Genomic DNA, 19,269 nt, shown 5'->3' with positions numbered 1-19,269 from the left:
GCCCCCCCAAAACCAACCCTCCGATGCCCCCTCCCTGCCACCGACACCAACACCCCCTACCACCCTCCCCTACACCAGCCCTCCGCTTCCTTTCCCCGCTACCAACTCCTCAGATACTCCCTCCTCCGCAACACCAAACCCCCATATTTCCTCCCCCCACCCCCTCCTCCCATATCTCTCCCCCATCTCAACCCCTCATGATACCATCCCCTATACCAACCCCCTCATCTGATACCATCCCCCAGTACCAACCCAATACCCTCCTCCGAAACCCCGATACCACCCCCCATACCAACCCCCTCATCTGATACCAACCCCCCAATGCCCTCCTCGATACCTTCCCCCGATACCACCCCTATACTGACCCCCTCATCTGATACCATCCCCCCAGTACCAACCCCCCAATACCCTCCTCCAAAACCTCTCTCCCGATACCACCCCCCATACCAACCCCCCATCTGATACCATCCCCAATACCAAACCCCCAATACCCTCTTCTGAAACCTGTCTGCTGATACCAACCCCCCAATACTCTCTTCTGAAACCTCTCCGCCGATACCAACCCCCCAATACCCTCCTCCAAAACCTCTCCCCCGATACCACCCCCCTCATCTGATACCATTCCAATACCCTCCTCCGATACCTCTCCCCCAATACCAATGCCCTCATCTGATACCATCCCCCCAATATCAACCCCCAATACCATCCCCCTCCTCCAATACCTCCTCCCTGATATCACCCCTGATATCACTCCCTCAATACTATCCCAACCCCCAATACCAACCTGCTCCTCCGATACCTCCCCCCACACTAACCTCCGGATACCAGCCCCCAATACTATCCTTCCGATACCAACCCCAGACACTGATCCCCGAACATCAACCCCCTCCTCCTATCCATTACCAACCCCCTGACACTGTCTCCCCGATACAAACCCCCAGTATAGTCCACCTGATACCAACCTCCTCCTCCGATACCACCCCCCTCCTCCAATACCTCTTCCCCAATACCAACCCCCTCCACACCAACGTAGATTCCATCCCCCCCATACCAACCTTCCACTAGCATCTATACCAACCCTCCAAATGGGATTGATATGACAGGCAAAGTAACAAAAACGCTGCTTGAGAACAGATGGCCGTTTGATTTAAGGATCTATACGTATATTTTTGCCCTGTGACGTTAACAATGTGGGTTTTAATGCTTTCACTTTTTGAGTCTCAACAATCGACTGTCATTAAGTAATCACAACTGGGACGATTTAAATCAATAACGTTCAAAAACATGCTTAAAAATAAACCGATATTATCCAGCGAACGTAGCACGGATGGACACCAGCTGAAGCTCTTGGCCTGTGCCTGTTTTCATCGCAAAAATATTCTTTCGGCCCTGCAGCACCCTGTGCCTTGGTGCGGGGGGGTTTGTGTAGGAGTTTATACATACGATTATGATTCTTGGACTAAATCCTGAAGCCGTTTTACTCACTTGCTATGACTCTCATTGAGGGTTTTACCCGAGGAAGGCCGGAGGGATTGGGCCCACTCCCAATAAGTTGGTTAATGATACTGGCTGACTCGATTTAGCTCAGAAGCCATTAGCAATTCCACACAATGGAAACTCCAGATCCTGATGCTCCAGTAAATCCCTTTCCCTGGTTCGCACAAAAGAGAATAAAACAAATGAGTTGGGGCCTTGAGATCTTTATTGGATAGTTTTCTCCTGCACTATTTGCACAGCCAGATGTAGAGCCCATTTCAGAGTGGGTCGCACTCGCTATCAACATGCAGCAGAAACTAGACTCTGTAAAGCCAGGGGTGGGGTGGGTCAGAAATTAACATCTACTTGGTCAATGCTTGGGCAGCCCTGTCAGCCTTTATCTGTGCGGGCGGGGCGCTGGGAGCTGGTGAGAAAGTATTTGTGAATGTCAGGAGCATTCAGCCTCACTTAGCCCAGAGGCACAGCCAGAGGGGACTAAAAGCCAGGAGTTATTGTTCCCTTGTGGAACCAGATAACAGTATTACGCTTCTCTGTCAAAATGGGTTTAAAAATGCTCTGGGCCCATTGGAATTAGAGGTGGGAAAGCCCTGTTAGGTCCTCTAGCCTGGTCCCACAGGACCAGAAGTATTGCACCCTGGTACATTTTCTAATCAAACTTGTTTTTTCTCTAGGGCTTTCCATGCGAGGACATCACAATGCTGCATAAACGTTCATAGGTCAAATTCACCACTGGCCCAATGACATTAGCTTCACTCTGTGTCTGTGAAGTAGGTGGGTTATTATTGTCCCCATATTGCAGCTGGGGAAACTGAGGCCCAGAGAGGCAAAATGATTTACCCAAGGTGTACAGGAAAGTTTGCAGTAGGTCTGTCACAGTTCAGTCCTGGGCCATAACCACAAGACCATCTTCCCCATTGCTAGCTTGTCTGAGATGTCCCACAAGATGGTCCACTGACTCCAGCTGGATTTTGGGGCACGTAAAAAGATAAGATTGAGCCCTAACCAGCTAATTTCATTCATTTAAATCATTTTTGAAAGGCAGTGACTCTCTGGAGGGGATCTTAAAAATCTACTAAGTCCATAAGGTTGCTTGAAAGCCAGTTCAGGTTCTTCTTTCTTTCTAGACAGAATTAGGCACGTCGTGGTGGAAGATTTGACTTTGTCATGGCTCCTTGCTCCAGTCATCTGCAGTAGCCCGGAGCAGTTATCAGAAGACAGAGTCTCTGATATGTTTGTTTTGTTTCTTTTGCTCCCTGAGTTGCCTTCAGAATTTGCAATGTGAAGAGCAGTTCAGGAAACACAGGGGAGATGACAATAATTAATACACAGCTCATCTGCACCCAATGGATGCATCATCTGATCAAATGAGGATCTCAAACCACACCCCATGCCCACGCTCACACCCACACATATCCTCTTTCCATTGCCTAAAATCATCACTTAAGGAAAAAGGATAATCCTTTGCACTCAAGCCTGTATTATACAAAGTTGTACATATAAAACAAGAGGTGCGATTTGATAGCACTTTGGTTAAACTGGTGCAACTTTGTGCCCCTTATATTGGTTTAAACCTGGTTTATAGCAGTTTAGGTTGTGCCACAGGCTATAAACTGGATTATGCCACTTATAAAGTGCTACAAACCAGATGCAATATAAGTGTGTTCAAATACAAAGATGCATCAGAATGATAAGCTCTTTGGGGATGGGACCATCTTTTTATTCTGTGTTTGTACAGCTCCTGACCCAGTGGGGTCCTGGTTCATGAGGGCTCCTAGGTGTTACCCATAATACAGATAAAGTGATTCAAGTTCAATTGATGTAATTTGTGTGTGTAGACAAGCCCTTATGTCACGCCTTTAATCCCAGGAGCTGAAAGCGTTTGCTGACATGAATGAAGCCTCACCTCACCCACGGTAAGGCAGATGAATATGTTTATCCCTATGCTGCAGATGGTGAAACTGAGGCACAGCAAGATGTGATTTAGCCCAAAGTCAGTGCCAGGGATAAAACCAGGAGTCCTGACTCTTGGCGCCATGCTAGACTATGCTGCCCCTTCCCCGCCCCCTTGTCTCTTTCATGCAGTTGCTCTTTGGACTTTTTTTTTTTTTTTTTGGCATTGTGGCAGGTGTCAATGTTCAAATATGGAATTTCCTTGTTGGACAAGACCAGGAAGCTGCATCCTCTTGGGTGACTGCAGGAAGGAATCCCTGCTTTAAAATGATTTGTTTTTATTAAGAGACCCCCCCGCCACTTATTCGTTTCCTTTTCACTGACCCCCCAACACGTCTCTGGTTGGGCTCGGAGGTCTCTCAGGCCAAAGGTGTGTGTTTTTTGTTTTTTGTTTTAAAAACCACCGTGTTTTCCCCTGCAGGTGGGGCAAGCCCAGTGGTTTCTTCCCTCAATCAGCATTGCCAACACCGGACTCAGCAGCGGCTGGATGGGCTTTCTGATTCCTGCCGTGAGGCTACAGGGAGTCAGCATGGCCACACACAAACAGCAGCTCGCCACAGTTAATGCACACCCATCACAACAGCTGCACTGATTCAACGGGGGGCTCACAAGAAGCCGAGCTGGAGAGTCACCCTTCAAAGAGCATTCTCAGGGCCCCAAACTTTCCTGGCCGAGGGCTGTGGTAATGCTAGACAGCCTCCTGACATCCCTACACCCAGACAAGCTACCACAGGGAGAGCGCAGCTTTGCTGTGACGCCCGGCTCTTAGTCAGGGAGTGTAGCCCTCGATCAAAACCAATCCAGCACTAGGACAGTGGCTGCGGAGAGCAGGGAGGGCAGGTTTTCAGGAGCTAGCCCTTGATCACGGGCAGTCCAGCACGGGGGTAGTGGAATCAGGGTGCTCAAGGCAGAGGACTGATGGGGCTAGGATGAGGATGAAGGTTCTGCCTACCCTACCTGCTACTTCACTGCACAAACTGGAACCAGCTGCTGAGTCTGTCATTAGCTTCCCAGCATGCTTCTGGGTCAGCAGGTGCCTTCTGAAGATGGAGATGGGGTTCTGCTCCAGCGGCCCTTGGTAGGGTTCATATGGGAGCGAAATGGCACCGGCAGTCGGGGGAGATCAGGCCGTCCCTTTCCGTCCGTCCACACCTCCTGTCACACCCTTGTCCCAAGAGGGGATCCGGGGACCATGAATGGATTTTGGTGGGGCTATTTCACCACCCAAGATGCAAACCGGCGCACCCAGAGACACCCCACGCCGGAGCAATGCAAACTGGCAGCTGGTTCACAGATTCCCCATTTACTAGGTTCCTTGGACACTTGCGGTACCTACACTGACCCCCATCCCCACAGCGCGCTGCAGGACAGCTGCTGCCCGCATGACCACGGCCCCTCCGACTCTTGAGTTCGGATGCCATAAACCTGTTCTCAGGATGCCGGGAATGTTCCTTCCGCAGCATCCCTGTAACACAGCAGCGCCGCTGCCGTGAGCCTGCCCCCTGGTGGTGCAATAGATCAGCAGCAGGCAGCTTGCAGCACTGTCTGTGGGCCTGGAACCCTCCCAGCCTGGGAGTGGGGCTGTCTGGGAAGCTGCCATCCGTGTCAGCCCCGGGGCAGGGCCCCGCTCATACAGTGTGTGATTCCACCCACTGGCAGAGGCGCCTGGCGTAATCCGAGGGGCTGACGGTGGAGAAGGTCTGATCCCGGTACCGGATGCATTTCCACAGGTGCTCGAGCCTCTTGCGGAAGCTGTACACGGTGAACAGGTCAATGATGCCCATGAAGTAGCGGAACTCCGGGCCGTCAAGCAAGTGCAGAGGGCTCTTGCATCGGGGCAGCAAGCGTCGGTTCTGGGCCAGGATGCGGGCCAGATCACTGTCAGACTTGGAGCTGCTTTGGAGGCTCAGGTCCTCCATCCCAGAGTTTAGCTCCCGCAGGCGGTAGAGGTCGACTCCCGCTACCATCTCAGACACCAGAATGTCAGATTCTTCACCCACGATCCCTGACACCGAGGTGAGCAGGGAGTTCTCGGGATTGCTCAAGGACCTGTAGCAAGGAAAGGCCAGGACAGTGAGATCTTGGGGACAGCCCAGATCAAAGCGATTGGAACCGGCAGCTGGTCTGCAGCTTCCCCACGGACTTGGTTCCTTGGAGGCTCACCAGCTCCTGAGGTTCAGTCACCTATAGTCATGGTTTGTGGGCCTGATTCGCAGTTACACTAACGCCCTTTCTGCCACTTGGCAGGGGAAAGGATCCCTGAGAACCTCCCGCAGCGGAGAGGGCAGCATACAGCTAGGGTAAGGGCTCTGTGCTTGGCTGCTCCCAGCCCCAGGTGCAGGAGATATGTCTGGAGCAGGCCGGGGCAGGGCATGGAAGGGAAGGGCGTGGCCAGAGACTACAGCTATTCTCCATTTCCTAGGGCTCCTAAGCATCTGAGGGAAAGAGAGTGTAACGTAGAGCAGCTCTGAGGCTGCTGGGACTGACACCAGGAACTTAACATCCCCTTTGCCTCATCCTCCAGTCTGGCCACAAAGGGGGAATGCTGTGACTGAGAATCAGGGCCTGCGACGCCGAATCCAACTACGTTCCTGTGGGGTTCTCTGCCCATCCAGAGACGCTGGGCTTCAGGCACTTTGCAGGCTCACCCCAAGCAGTGTGGTAGCTGGGGGCTGAACCTGTCGTGTCTGCTGCTTGCCCCCAATCAGCCAGAGCTGCAGGAGAAGCAGAGGGCTGGCTGCGAAAGGGGCAGCGTGCTCCCCCCTGTGCTGAGCGTTCTCTGCAGGAGGCCCATCACTCACATGGTGGTCCTGAAGATGATGTCCGCGAAGGACAGGTTCTGGCCCTTTTCGTCTGCATGCAGGGGCTGAAATGCCACCAGCAGGCTGTAGTCCAGCACATTCAGCTCCTTCAGGAACTGCGTGTCCAGCTGCACCTGGCGTAGGAGCCAGGAACGCTGCTGACCTGCAGGAGAGAGCAGAGAGGCTGACAGACACGGAGTGAGAGCCCGGGCCAGGGAGGGGAAGATCTGAGCAGGGATAGGAGATAAGCCAGGACAGTTAGCAGGGAGTGGGAGGGACAGTGTCCTGCAGGGCACCAAGGAGATGGGGCCTTGGGCAGGGCAGGGGCGACAGTTCTAATGCAGCAGGATCCGGAGTAGAAGAAGCTGCCGCTGGAGGAGAAACGGCTGCTTGTGGAGGAGAGATGAGTGCAGCTGGAGGCCAGGCAGCAGAAGTGAGTCAGTGGAAGGAGACATACAGAGGGGAGAGAGAAATCAAGTGACAGCAAAGATCACAGCGAGATCACAAGGGAATGAGGGACGGCAGAGGGGTGGGCAGTGTAGAGGGAGAGGGAGAGGGAGAGGATGGCTGCTAGTTCGGGGAGTCCTGAATGGGAGAGTTACTGGGGTCCCCAGCTTGTAACTGGCTTGGGACCCAGACTCCACACCGCTGCTGAGCCGACTCTCCCGTCTCTTCTGGAGCACACAGCCACCTGCCTGCTGGCTATGGAGCAGCAGGGCTAGACACAGGCTGCTCACACACTTTGCAGGAGCCCAGAGGCCCAAGCGTCTGCCTGATGAGCTAAGGCAGCAGCTCAGAGCGAGCAGAGGCACACGTAGCCAGGGCGGCTTAGTGGTTGGACAGGCTCCACCTCAGGGTGCTCCGGGACTGTCTATTTCATGTGGTTCCATCAGCATGAAACTTGGCTGGCCAGCTGAAGAAAGAGGTGGTTGATGCAGATATGGTCAGGGGGGAACAGTCATGTGATCACCCAGAGCTAATGGGCTGAGCCTGGGAGGAGACAAATACATAAAAGGTCCTTCATGCTGACTTCAGGGAAGTCACTGCCCCGTCTCTGTGCCTCAGTTTCCCCACCCCTCACGATTCTGACCCTCCTTTGTAAATTGCTTGGAGATCTAGGGACAGAAAAGTGCCTGACATGAGCCAAGGATCATTATTATTATCAGCATGGTGATGAATGGGCTAAGCAGGACACCACCATTTCCATCCAACCTCTCTGCACTGATCTATGACCCTGCAGGTTGGACACACAGGCACATCCTGGCCAATAGGAGAAGGGGTCAGAAACTCTATGGGAGACCCTGACCCTTGCTGGGTGGGGTGGGGGAGCAGCCGCATGGCAAACCGGGAGCAACAGGGAGGCTGAATGCAGGGGAAGGTATCAGGGAATCGCGGGGAGAACCAACTGGGGCAGGAACCGGGGAACCAGATGTGCAACAAGGGTCAGGTCTGGGCAGAAGCTGTGGAGAAGCAACGGAGCTTGGGAACGTGGGCAGAGGGGTTCCAAGGAGATACACCACTAGCTGATCCTGGCCTGGAAACCTGCCTCCAGCAGAAACTGGGCTGGAGAGGCACCAGGCAGAGGTGAACTACCCCCCCACCCCCACAGGCCCACATACAAACCACTATTGTTTGACCTTAAGTTGCAAGCATTCAAGCCACTTTCCCCTTTTGCTAGTCCTAATAAAATACCCCTTCCTTTAGCCCAGGCTCTGACTTGTCAGTGGGACCCGAGGGCTAGTGCCTAGCATCTAGAGCAGCGGTGGCCAACCTGAGCCTGAGAAGGAGCCAGAATTTACCAATGTCCATTGCCGAAGAGCCACAGTAATACGTCAGCAGCCCCCTCTCAACTCCCCCCTTTCCCCGAGCCTCCCACCCCTGCCAATCAGCGCCTTCCCCTCCCTTCCCGCACCTCCCAATCAGCTGTTTCGTGGCGTGCAGGAGGCTCTGGGGCAGAGCGGGAGGAGCAAGGGAACGACAGGCTCAGGGCAGGGGCGTAGCCAAGCGGAGGGAAGAGGGGGAGCAGAAAAAAAAAAAGGCGCCACCCACTGTGGCGCTTTTACTGACGGGGCAGCGCGCCGGGTCTTCGGCGGCACCTCCACTCGCTCCGCAGGTCTTCGGCGGCATTTCAGCGATGAAACTTCAGTGCTGCCGAAGACACCCGAAGGGAGTGAAGGTCCCGCCGCCGAAGTGCCGCTGAAGACCCGGCGCGCCGCCCCGTCAGTAAAAGTGCCGCAGCGGGTGGTGCTTTTTTTTTTTTTTTTTTTGCTCCCGGGTGAGTAAAATTAAAAAGGTACCACTTGTGCTCGGTGGGGGAGCGGCCGCTCCCCCGCTCCCCCCCCAGTTACGCTACTGGCTCAGGGGCGGGGGTGGGAACGGGTGGAGTGGGGGCAGGGCCTGTGGCAGAGCCAGGGGTTGAGCAGTGAGCACCCCCGGCACATTAGAAAGTTGGCGCCTGTAGCTCCAGCCCCGGAGTCAGTGCCTATACAAGGAGCCGCATGTGGCTCCGGAGCCACAGGTTGGCCACCCCGATCTAAAGCGTCTTGGGAGCCTGTCTCCAAGTCACGGTCCACCTGGTGTGCTACTAGTGCTTGGGGTTTGCTGTGCCACAGCCCTAACAAGTACCCCATCATCATGGGGTAGCAGGACCTCTGCCGGCTTGGCTGACACCTGGGGATTGAACCAGGAACCCGAGCCTCAAACCCCCAAGTCTCTACAGCTTGAGCTAAACAGCCAGGATCCAAGGGCGGGGCGGGTTACGGTCGTTCTGACAGGAGGCTCCGTCCACTTCCCAGTGAGTTGGCATCCATGTCATAAAACCAGCCTACGCCGCAAACGGACTTCCCACGCTGGTGGCCTCAGCAGTGAGGCCAGGAGTGAACAGGGACAGACTGAATTACCGGCTTCTCCCTAGAGGTGGCTGCCTTCAGCTCAGGTCTGAGGCACTTTGGAAAGGTGGCTGGGGGAGGGGATGCCGTACCTTTTCGGTGGATAGAGCACTTAGGCCTCCAGATACATGGATCCTGCATCTTTCTCCAGCGCTAAGCTGGGTCATTCTCTTTCCTCTCTCTCTCTCTTTCTCCCATCAGCCTATGATTAATTCACAACCTTCCAGATTGGGACCTATGCAATGAGGAGGTTTAGCTAAGCTGGGTGTGGAAGATGGATAGAGACAGAGGCGGAGGAGTGGGCTGGACAGTGGGTGGAGTGAATGGCAGACAGCTGGACAGTATGAAGTGGGTGGGTGGCCCAGCGGGTCACCCTGCCTCACCAGGCCTTCCTTGGCCCGGGAAGTACTCACCCAGGTGGATGGAATTTCCTTCAAAGTTGAGATCCTTCAGCACCACGATGACTTGGCTGCCCTCGGGGGCGGGCTCTGTCCAGCGATTCACCTGACATCCTTTAATGTCGTACCTGCACATGGCAATTCGGACAGGCGATTCCTGGAGGGCACGTTGAACCCCTGCTCAACCCCTTCTGCACCACACCCTCAGCATGACATACGAGAGTGCCCATCGCAGCCATGTGTCGGAAGGGAGAGGAAAGTCTCTCATTGGGCTGCACCCTCTGAGAGTGCAAAGGGTTCAGTGCTCAGTAATTTTCCCGTGAAATATTCATGCTTATTAGTAGGTTCATATTCTTTGTGGTCTGCGGCTACTAGAGGGCGACATGATCGCCCACGTTTTATCGGTGTTGCTTGTGCAATATCTGGGTTTACAAACTCGCAGCTGCAGCTATTAGAGGGCAATGGAACAACACACATGGGAGCAGGTCTGACATTCCCTCCACTAGTGGGCAGTGCTGACACGCACGTTGCAGAGGGGCAGACAGCCACAAAGGCAGGACATTATTCCCGAGAGGAGCTGACTGTACAAATCCCTCTGATCCCCGAGCCATGACCCCTCTCACCGCATTGGCCCGTAACTCACCGTTCAAGGATCCTTTCGTCGGGGTAGAACACGCTCTGCATGATGATGAAGTATTTCTAGAGGAGAGAGAAGAAGAGACTCGATGGCACAGAGCTGGAGTTGGCTGTGCCAAAGACGGGGCCGGTGGCACGTTACACGGACTCCGACAGGCGGATGGAACCTACCTTCTTCTCCTGAGCCACAATGATGCTGTGAACCCCTGAAAGGGAGGAGACAAGGGGAAAGCTCAGAGAACACAGACCAGGACTGGCAGTCTGGCCTGGAGGTGGCTCTGACACCCCCTCTAATCAGCAGGGACACTGAGTACTGTGTCCAGGGGACAAGGGCCTTGCAACCTGGGTTTCAAAAATCTTAAGCACGGTTGCAGCCAAGGTTGTACCCAGGTATGGCTAGCAAGGAGGAGGACAGGCCAGACTGGTTGAGAGCCACCTGCTGTAGACAAGGTCCCTCCTCAGGCTGGAACCCAGTGGCTCTAGCACAGTCTGGCCCGATACACTGCCCAGCAAAAGCCTGTTAGAGCCTCACTTGGCAGCCTTGGCTTCTGGTCCATGCGCCCCTGAATAGTGACCTGGCTCAAACAGAATCACAGGGGATAGGTGAGGTGAGGTTCCCCCTTGGAAGGGCCTAGCCCACGTCTCCCAGGTGCCATGCCCCACCATCTCCTCTCTGTTAGGTACTGTCCCTTGCCAGACTGTTCTCCCTGGTGTTTATGGAGCCTCAGTCTTTCCCCCCAGCATGTTGGAGGTGGTTCTTACCCAGGAACCTGACGAGGAGGGAGTGGGGGTATCTCTCAAGGTGCTGGATGTACTTGGGCAGGTTGGAGAGGAGGAACCGGATCTCTCTCTTACTCTGCGTCTTCAGGAAGAAGCATTTGTTGTTCCTACGGCACGAGGAGGCCAAGAGTTACCTCAGGGCTGTAAATGGGGATAGGGGGAAGCGAGTGTCCTCACCTCTTGATCAGACCCAGGACACACATGACATGTTCCTATATGCCCAACCTCACACACGTGTAGGATACATCAACATCTGCACACTGCGTGTACACCCCTCCCCCCCACAGCAGTGATAACAGAACATTTGGATTTTTGCCATGAAGACATACAGGTGACACGTCTTGCTTCTTAGCATTGCCGGGGCACTGCAGAGCAGAAGCAGCAAAGGCGTCCTGACTGCTGCTATGAGGAATTGCCCCTTGCTAGTGAATATCAGACACAAACGGTTCTGATCAGCACCCCCAATACTTCATCCAGACCCACACACTGTGCCATACCCAGAGACTGGACAGAAACAACACACCCGGATATATGAACATAAGAACGGCCGTACTGGGTCAGACCAAAGGTCCATCTAGCCCAGTATCCTGTCTACTGACAGTGGCCAATGCCAGATGCCCCAGAGGGAGTGAACAGAACAGGTAATGATCAAGTGATCTCTCTCCTGTCATCCATCTCCACCCTCTCACAAACAGAGTCTAGGGACACCATTCCTTACCCATCCTGGCTAATAGCCATCAATGGACTTAACCTCCATGAATTTATCCAGTTTTCTTTTAAACACTGTTATAGTCCTAGCCTTCACAATCTCCTCAGGCAAGGAGTTCCACATGTTGACTGTGCGCTGCTGTCCAAAAATACAGATAGCCTCCCAGCCACACACGGAAACCACCTCAGAGCAGGGGACAAAACACAAGCACAATCTCCCACCTAGTAAATGGGTGGCCTCCCTCCCCAAACACACGCAATTACCCACACTGTCCATGGTCTGACATATCCACCGGGTCAGGCCCAAATGCAACACACACATACACACCCTAACATACCGGGTACTTATGCAAGTCTTCCAAAACACAGATCCAGCCTCTCTCCCTCCCGCTACAGCCAAGTGCTCACAGCATCATGCACCCATTGCTTGTGCATACACAAGTCATAGAGGGGTCACACAATTTCCTATTCAGGGGTTCTCAAACTTCATTGTGCCATGACCCCCTTCTGACAACAAAAATTACTACATGACTCCAGGAGGGGGAGACCAAAGCCTGAGCCTGCCCGAGCCCCCCGACCCTGGCTGGGGAGATCAAAGACCAAGCCTGCTGTCCTGGATGGGGAGGGGCAAAGACGAATCTCAAGGGCTTCAGCCCCAGGCAGGGAACCTTTAACTCTGAGCCCGTCCACTAAGGGCTGAAGTCCTCATGCTTCGGTCCTAGGCAGTGGGCCTTGGGCTTGGGCCCCAGTCTCCAGCAAATCTAACGCCAGCCTTGGCGACCCCATTAAAATGGGATCGCAACCCACTTTGGGGTCCTGACCCACAGTCTGAGAACCGCTGTCCTGCATTATAGCAGAGGCAGTGTATTCAGTGCTGGTTGTTATGGGGGTCAGCTGCTGGGTGCTCTCTGATCACTACAGATCTTTCTAGTCAGTAGTAAGTGATCTTCTTGATTGCTGCTTCACTTAGGCAGTCCGTTCTGAAAGGCACAGTACTAATAGATCTTAGGCCAAATTCTGCCTTCAGACGTTCCCCTGTCTCCCTGTGGATGTCAGCGGGCTTTAGGCAGGAGTACCTGAGTTTAAATTGGCTCTCACTGATCGCCCAGAGCAGTGGTTTTCAACCTGGGGTCCGCAGACTATGTCTAAGATTTCCAAAGGGGTCTGCACCTCCATTCAACATTTTTTAGGGGTCCGCAAATGAACCACTGACCTAGACCATTGAGCTCTCAGAGAGTGCAGACCTCTCGCTGCACCCGTGGGAAGACTCACGTCAGGAAGAAGTCAGCCTTGCTCTTGGAGTTGCTGATGAACTGCAGGTAGGAGCTCTGGGAGGACAGGGACAGCTGGTATTCCGTCTCCGATATGCCCATCGAGTGCCTGAAGTGAGCAAAGGCCGGGCCACCGTACGTACGCATCTCAAAGCCCTGCAGCGACCCGGGAGGAGCAAGAGGTGAGACCAGATTCTACTGCACCATGCTACCTACACACATGCCAGGCTGCCAAGTGCTTTCACCCCACCTCCCCCAGTCAGCTGGAGAGGCCGGGGAACAACGGCTACCTGCTGGCCCACGGGGCTGGCAGGGAGCTGGGAATGGCAACAGCGTCTCGGTCCTCCCTCAAAGCTATGAAAGGCAGACATGGCTACTGGTGGGTTAGAGAGTCAGCACAGGTGATGGTGGAGGTTGTATGGATGTCCACGTGAAGGTGAGGCTAGGTATGGATGTGGGGTGGGAGGTATAGGTATGGGGGAGAGGGGTGCTTGGCTATCTGCAGCTGTGATGGACCCTGGGGATAGCTGTACAGCTAGGGGGTGTGTGGCTACAGTGTAGGGGGAGGGGTGGCTCAGGAATCCTGCAGCAGGTCAGTGTTAGTGAACTGGGCCTGGTGTACCAAAGGCTCTGGCCAGGGCCTGTGCTTTTTCCCTGCCGTGGTGAGTTCCTACCTCATGGGCCTGCTTCAGCACGGCCTTGCAGTCCGCGTCGCTCAGGACATCCTGATGGGGACAGAGAGAGAGAGAGAGAGAGAGAGAGACAGAGAATGAGTGCACTGCACGGGAACTGCTCCCCGTTCACATTCGCTGCTTCGCCGACCTTCCCCAGGGGCCCTCGCACATCGCTGGAAAGCAAATACCAAATGATCTGGGGGGGGAAGCGAGGGGGAAGGGAAATCAGTGTGGGGACTGCAGCAAGCATGATGGCAACTAGAGGGACTACCCCGGCCTCTGGGCTCACCCCTGCCCCATCTCTCTCCCTGCTCTGCCCCACTACTGTGGATGGAAATGACAGGGTCATTCCTGTCTTTTTGACCCCTTCTCCCCACTGCTAGCCAGCTGTCACCAGCCTGCCACAGGAGCTCAGGATATCCTCAGCAGGGATAGGCCACCCGGTCTACCCACCTCGTGCTGCTCTGGTTCCCGTCATTGCTGGATCTCAGCCCCCTGGCACAGACTTCTCCATTTGCTAAGGGCAACGCTTCTTGCAGCCCCTGGTCTAGCAGGTTTCTTATTATTATTCAGGCCTTTCACTAAAGGCCTATTGTCATCTGGCTCTCTCTGTGCAGCTGTGCCCGCCCCGTTAGCGCCCCTGTAGGGCCGGAATCCCATCTCAGTCACTCTGGCCTGAACGTGCAGGGAAGTTAATGGCGTTCCACCAAGAGGCTGGGTCACTCCAGTGGTCACGGGAATGCTGCGGGGGCTGGGATGGGGGCCAACCCTGTGCTTGAGTTGGTGTGTGCATGACACAGATCACTAGCTACCCCCATCCTTGGGGGCAAGGGGCGGGGAGTCCCCTACAGAGCAGCCTGTTCTCCCTCCAGCAGGGGAGGGGCCTGTTTGTATTTGTCAGTCAGGAGTTTGCTCTGATCACCTGCGCTGGGCTGCCAGCCAGGCAGTGCATTTCATTTGAGCCACCACTTGGGCTGGGCCGGCCAGGGCCGAATTCCACGTCAGTTCGTCAGCGTTCTCCGAAGAGGGAGCACCGCCTAGTTCAGAGAGTAGGGGGCTGCATCGCTGCCTTGCCCTGGGCGCGGCCCTTCCCCTCTCAGTGTCATGGGGATGCAAAGCACTTGGGGCTCCTTGACTGGGGGAGAGATAAGAGGGAGGGGAACGGGATCATGACGGGAGGACATAGGAGGCAGCACATCTTTGCTACAGCAGCGCACTCACTGGTAGCCCCATGCTGGGGGAGAAGGCTGTGTAGGAGTCTCGTCGTACGGCCAGGCAGCTGGGGAGGTGAATGAGCCCATCCCCGGGAGGTACTCACCGCAGGCGGGTTGTCAATGGCCTCTTGGATGGCGGCCCTGAGCCCCACCTTCAGCATGCAGGTCAGGTCATAAAACTCGTGCTCCCCGTTGATCTCAAAGAGGCCCAGGAGTTTCCACTTCTGGCGGAGCTTCCAGAGGAACCTGTGCTTGAGTGTGCGAGACTTCCGGCCCGTTGTGCTCTCCGGGGCGTCGGTCTGCAGGGGACAAGGCACCCTCGGGGAGTTAGAGGAGAGAGCGGGGCTCCACCCGGAGACGGGAAGCCCAGGAGCCCCTGGGCAGAGAAGAACCAACCTGTTCCCAGCAGACAGTGAGGGGCGGGGGACCTGAGCTTGAAGAGGTTTGAGGGAATGAAGAAGAGGATCCTATAAAGAAACTGTCAAGAGGGCTGATGGGTGACTGGCAAAGTAAGGGGAGTTCAGAGAGGAACACCAGCAAGGACCAGGGGGCTGAAGGGGAGAAAACTCCCTCGGGTCCTTGGGTGAGATCCGAGACCCACTGACATCAATGCCAAAGCTCCCATGGACTTCAACCAGGCCAGGATTTCGCTCCTGGAGAATGTCTGAACTCCTGGTGACAGAGCAAAACACCCAGTCCTGGTGGAGACAGGAGCAGTGTGCGCGCAAGATTCAGAGCCAGGCCAGACGGAATGGTGGTTCTCGCTCTGCTGAAAGGCGCTAATGGCTGCCACCAGTGGGGGCTGTAATCCCGGGACAATCACACACCTCAGTACAACAGATGGGGGTGCCAAGCACTCTCTTTCAGACTCCCTGGAAGGAGCACTTAACCCCTGTATGTAGAGAAAACAGCTACAGCCAAGAGAGGCTACTGCCCAAGACACTGAGTCACATGGCCAGGTCTGAGTTAGCCCAGTAGATTAACAGGGGTTTCCCTGGTTGCGCAAACAGGAACTAGGATATCAGTTTGCAGCTTGAGTGAGAACAGCTAATTTAGACCCCAACATTTTATATAGATAGTTGTTTTAGCAGATATTAACTTTTTATGATTTTTGTATGTTAATCTCTCATAATTCTTTTATATGCTAACCACAAGCCTTTTTGTTTTGTGTATCTATATATTTATTGTCCTATATATATTGAAACTAAGAAGTTCTTTGTCCTTTAATTGAACCTAATGGGCAAAGAACATAAGAACGGCCATACTGGGTCAGACCAATGGTCCCTCTAGCCCAGCGTCCTGTCTTCTGACGGTGGTCAATGCCGGGTGCTTCAGAGGGAATGAACGGAACAGGTAATCATCAAGTGATCCATGCACTGGGACAATGAACTCAATGATGAAATGTGTATAATTTTTTACCCTGATGTAACTAATATAGGCCAGATGTCCCAGGAAGAGACATCCCCCAACTACTAAAAAGTTTCTACACAAGGATGTTATAAACAGAACTAGGTGAATGATAAGAGATACTTGTTATGACAGATGGGCTCTGTAATGGATGAAATAAGGCACCACTGAAAGGTGTTTTTAAATCATTTAAGCACTGTCAGTAGTCACAGCTGTTAGTAATAATGACTGGATTAGAGATTCTTTTTTGCTCATCAGTCAGGTAAACTGAGGAGGACAAAAGAAATTCCATTAGTAATGTGGAAAACAGAACAGATGGTAAAAATAATGATGATAAAATATTTTCCCCTCCAAAAAAGGAGTTTATTTGTCTCTCACACTAGAGAAGGACAGAGGTCTGGGGTGTTAGGGAACAAACACTGTCAGCATTCCTCCAGTACAGAGGAAGGGATTAAACTACTTTCTCTACAGGGGGGTGGCAAAGCGTCTGTTCCTTGCGTATTCTGGATAGAATTGTATCAATCTCTGATTGATAATCTCGATTAAATCAATTCCATATGAGCCTGTCATCTGACAATCTCAACTCGCTATTCAATTCAAACACCCAGCACTTGAGATTATGTTTTCCAACGGCCATTACTTTGCACTTAACACTGGGAGATTGTTGCACCTTCCCTCCCATTTGCCATCACATGGATCCCAGTCCCCATTGTACATACCAGGCAGCTTTCTGCAGACCAGTGTGAGAACCCCTGTACAATACAACATGACTCACCATGGCTTCTCTCTGAATGCCAGGCCTCGGCTCTACGGGGAATGCTACCTGCTGATGCCGCTAGCACAAAGGCTTCCTACCGACGAACCCAAGTCCGTAGCCCACGGGGCACGCCATCCATGCCGGCGGGAACCAGTCTGTGCAAAGCAAAAGCACAGGGTGCAATGACCGGTCAGTGCAGCCACCAGACAAAGCACAGTTAGATGGAGCATGCATGCATGAAGTGGGGAGTGCAACATGAAAAACCAGTCTGAGAGATTACGCTGACTTAGTGCAGCGGGTATGAACCAGTATGCGGGGCACCAGCCGAACCCAGGTAAAAACAGATCACTGCTTGGGGCAAAGCAATGGCGAAGCTGGGCTTGAGTGAGCTCTGACTGGCCTGCTGGGAAGGATCAGCAGTGAAGAGGGACCAAGCAGGGCGAGTCTAGACTCCAAAGGGAGTTAGGTGCTGGCTCGGTCCCAGACAGACTGACATCGAGAGACTTTACCTAATGGAGCACAGGAGTCGAAAAGCTAGAATCCACGAACTAGCGGAGGCCTTGGCACTAACGCAGTCAACAGGTCAAGAGGATCCGATTTTAGGAAGGCAAATTTGGGGAACTTACAGAGCTATAAGGCCTGCTCTCACAGAAACAGCGCGAGAGCTGCGGCTGGCCTCAACGTATCACTGTAACGGATAGCACCGTCTTCTGAATGACTCCCCAGAGCTCCTTTCGGGATGAGGCTCTATGGGCCTCTTCTGGGTTAGGGCACAAGAGCTATTCCAGAATAGCTCCCCCTGTGGACACGCTTCTGCAACCCGTCACTGTCTTCTGGAATGATTAGTGCGCTTTGTGAGCTTGGTCATCATTCCAGAATGAAGTGACAGAATAGAATGTCCACACATGGAGCCATTCTGGAATCACGGTTGCAGAACAGCTTATTCCACAATAGTTATTCCGGTCAATTTCCCTAAGTAGACAAGCCCTTTGGTTTCAGAACGTCCTAGTTTAGACTCTCATTATGATGATGATGATGCCTATTCATCTGCATTAGGGTAGTGCCCAGGTACCCCGGCATAGAGGAGGACGCCAGGGTGCTAGGCGGGGTACAAAGAGCCGGTCCCTGCCCCAAGCGCTCTGGAGAAGTCACCGGGTGCTGGGGGAGGCAGGGGGAAAAGCAGACCCGGTAGCAGTGCTCCCAGCAGGAAAAGAGCCTGATCCTGAGACTCCCCGTCTGGGGGGTAGGGTGGAGGACAGCCCAGCCCAGGGAGATCATGCTGCCGGTTTGGGGGGGGGGGAAGGGTGGGCAGCACCCCGTCCCCTCCCAGTCCCGGGAGAGGGGAGTCATATGGCATCCAGCCAGCTGGGGTCTGGGGCAAGGAGGGCACCCGGCTATGAGCGTGGGCGAGGACAGAGCTGCCCAGAGCCCCTCCAGGGCATGGTGCGGGGCAGGCGGCCCGCTGGGCTCTGCCCCAGAGTGAGGGGCAGCCTGGGCCTGGCTCCCGGCGGGGGGACAGGCCACTTGCAGCCTTGTTAGCACCTACCTCTGCAGGCGTCTCTGCAACTGCGGGCCCCGCTGTCCCCCTCTGCTGTGCCCCAAATCACTGGCCGCCCGCACCCCCCCTGCCAGCGCGGAGCCACCTCCTGCCCGAGCCCCCAGGCAGCTGCATCGCTCCCTAGCAGGCTCCCTCCAGCTCGGCGGCAGAGGCTGGCGGTCCCGGACCCCCTGCCGCAGCAGCGGCTGCTGCCCAAGGGCTGCCGGCTGCAGACTGGAGCCGGTGACATCAGCCTGCCTGCAGCTGGCCCTATTGACAGCAATGCAGCGGAGGGAGGGGGAAGAGGAGGGAGAGCGGGGGTGGGGAAAAGGAAGAGGAGACCGAGGCCATCGGTCCACCCACAGGGGTGGGTCATGGCCCTGCCAGAGGATACAGAGTTGACGAGCTGCAAAAGTCTAACCGTCCTCAGCACGTGCCACCTTCCAAGGCTTCATCCCCAGCCATCCCTGCAGCCCTGTGGAGCAGGTCAATAGAGACCCATTTTGGGGGAAACTGAGGCTGAGAACAGGAAAGCAACTTGCCCAAGGTCAGCTGGGGAGTCATTGTCAGAGTCTTGCTTTGAACACAGGAGATCGAGGCTCCTAGTTCTGCACTCAGACCATTAGACCAGAAGCCTTCAAGCCCTGAGCTCTGCACCTGCCCACACAAGGTATTAATCTGGATTCAGGGGCAGCACACTGCAAGTTTTCAGTGAAGAAACACGTCTGTCTCAAGCCCTTATGGCTACAAG

At 54.3% G+C, this 19,269-nt stretch overlaps 1 protein-coding gene across 2 annotated transcripts; it reads right to left on the bottom strand.

Annotated features, from left to right (window-relative positions):
- Nucleotides 1-1,823: 1,823 nt before the first annotated feature.
- Nucleotides 1,824-18,760, bottom strand: PIP5KL1 (phosphatidylinositol-4-phosphate 5-kinase like 1). 2 transcript variants are annotated; one of them, XM_034793751.1, is made up of 11 exons: nt 18,528-18,760; nt 17,000-17,136; nt 14,922-15,116; nt 13,604-13,654; nt 12,931-13,085; nt 10,933-11,057; nt 10,342-10,376; nt 10,178-10,233; nt 9,550-9,662; nt 6,249-6,411; nt 1,825-5,496 (listed from the first exon to the last, which is right to left on the bottom strand). In XM_034793751.1, exons 2-11 carry the CDS (start codon nt 17,000-17,002, stop codon nt 5,076-5,078), a joined length of 1,317 nt encoding a protein of 438 aa, XP_034649642.1. In that variant the 5' UTR covers nt 17,003-17,136; nt 18,528-18,760; the 3' UTR covers nt 1,825-5,075. The 2 variants fall into 2 exon arrangements, with proteins under 2 accessions (XP_034649643.1, XP_034649642.1); XM_034793752.1 differs by lacking the exons at nt 10,342-10,376; nt 12,931-13,085; nt 13,604-13,654; ... (1 more) ...; nt 17,000-17,136; nt 18,528-18,760 and having other exon boundaries at nt 1,824-5,496; nt 10,933-10,997.
- Nucleotides 18,761-19,269: the final 509 nt, after the last annotated feature.

Source organism: Trachemys scripta, chromosome 17 (genome assembly GCF_013100865.1).
Source record: "Trachemys scripta elegans isolate TJP31775 chromosome 17, CAS_Tse_1.0, whole genome shotgun sequence".
Classification (NCBI taxonomy): Eukaryota; Metazoa; Chordata; order Testudines; family Emydidae; genus Trachemys; species Trachemys scripta.
Note: the sequence above shows the minus strand (reverse complement) of the source record. Positions and strands in the feature narration are given on the sequence as shown.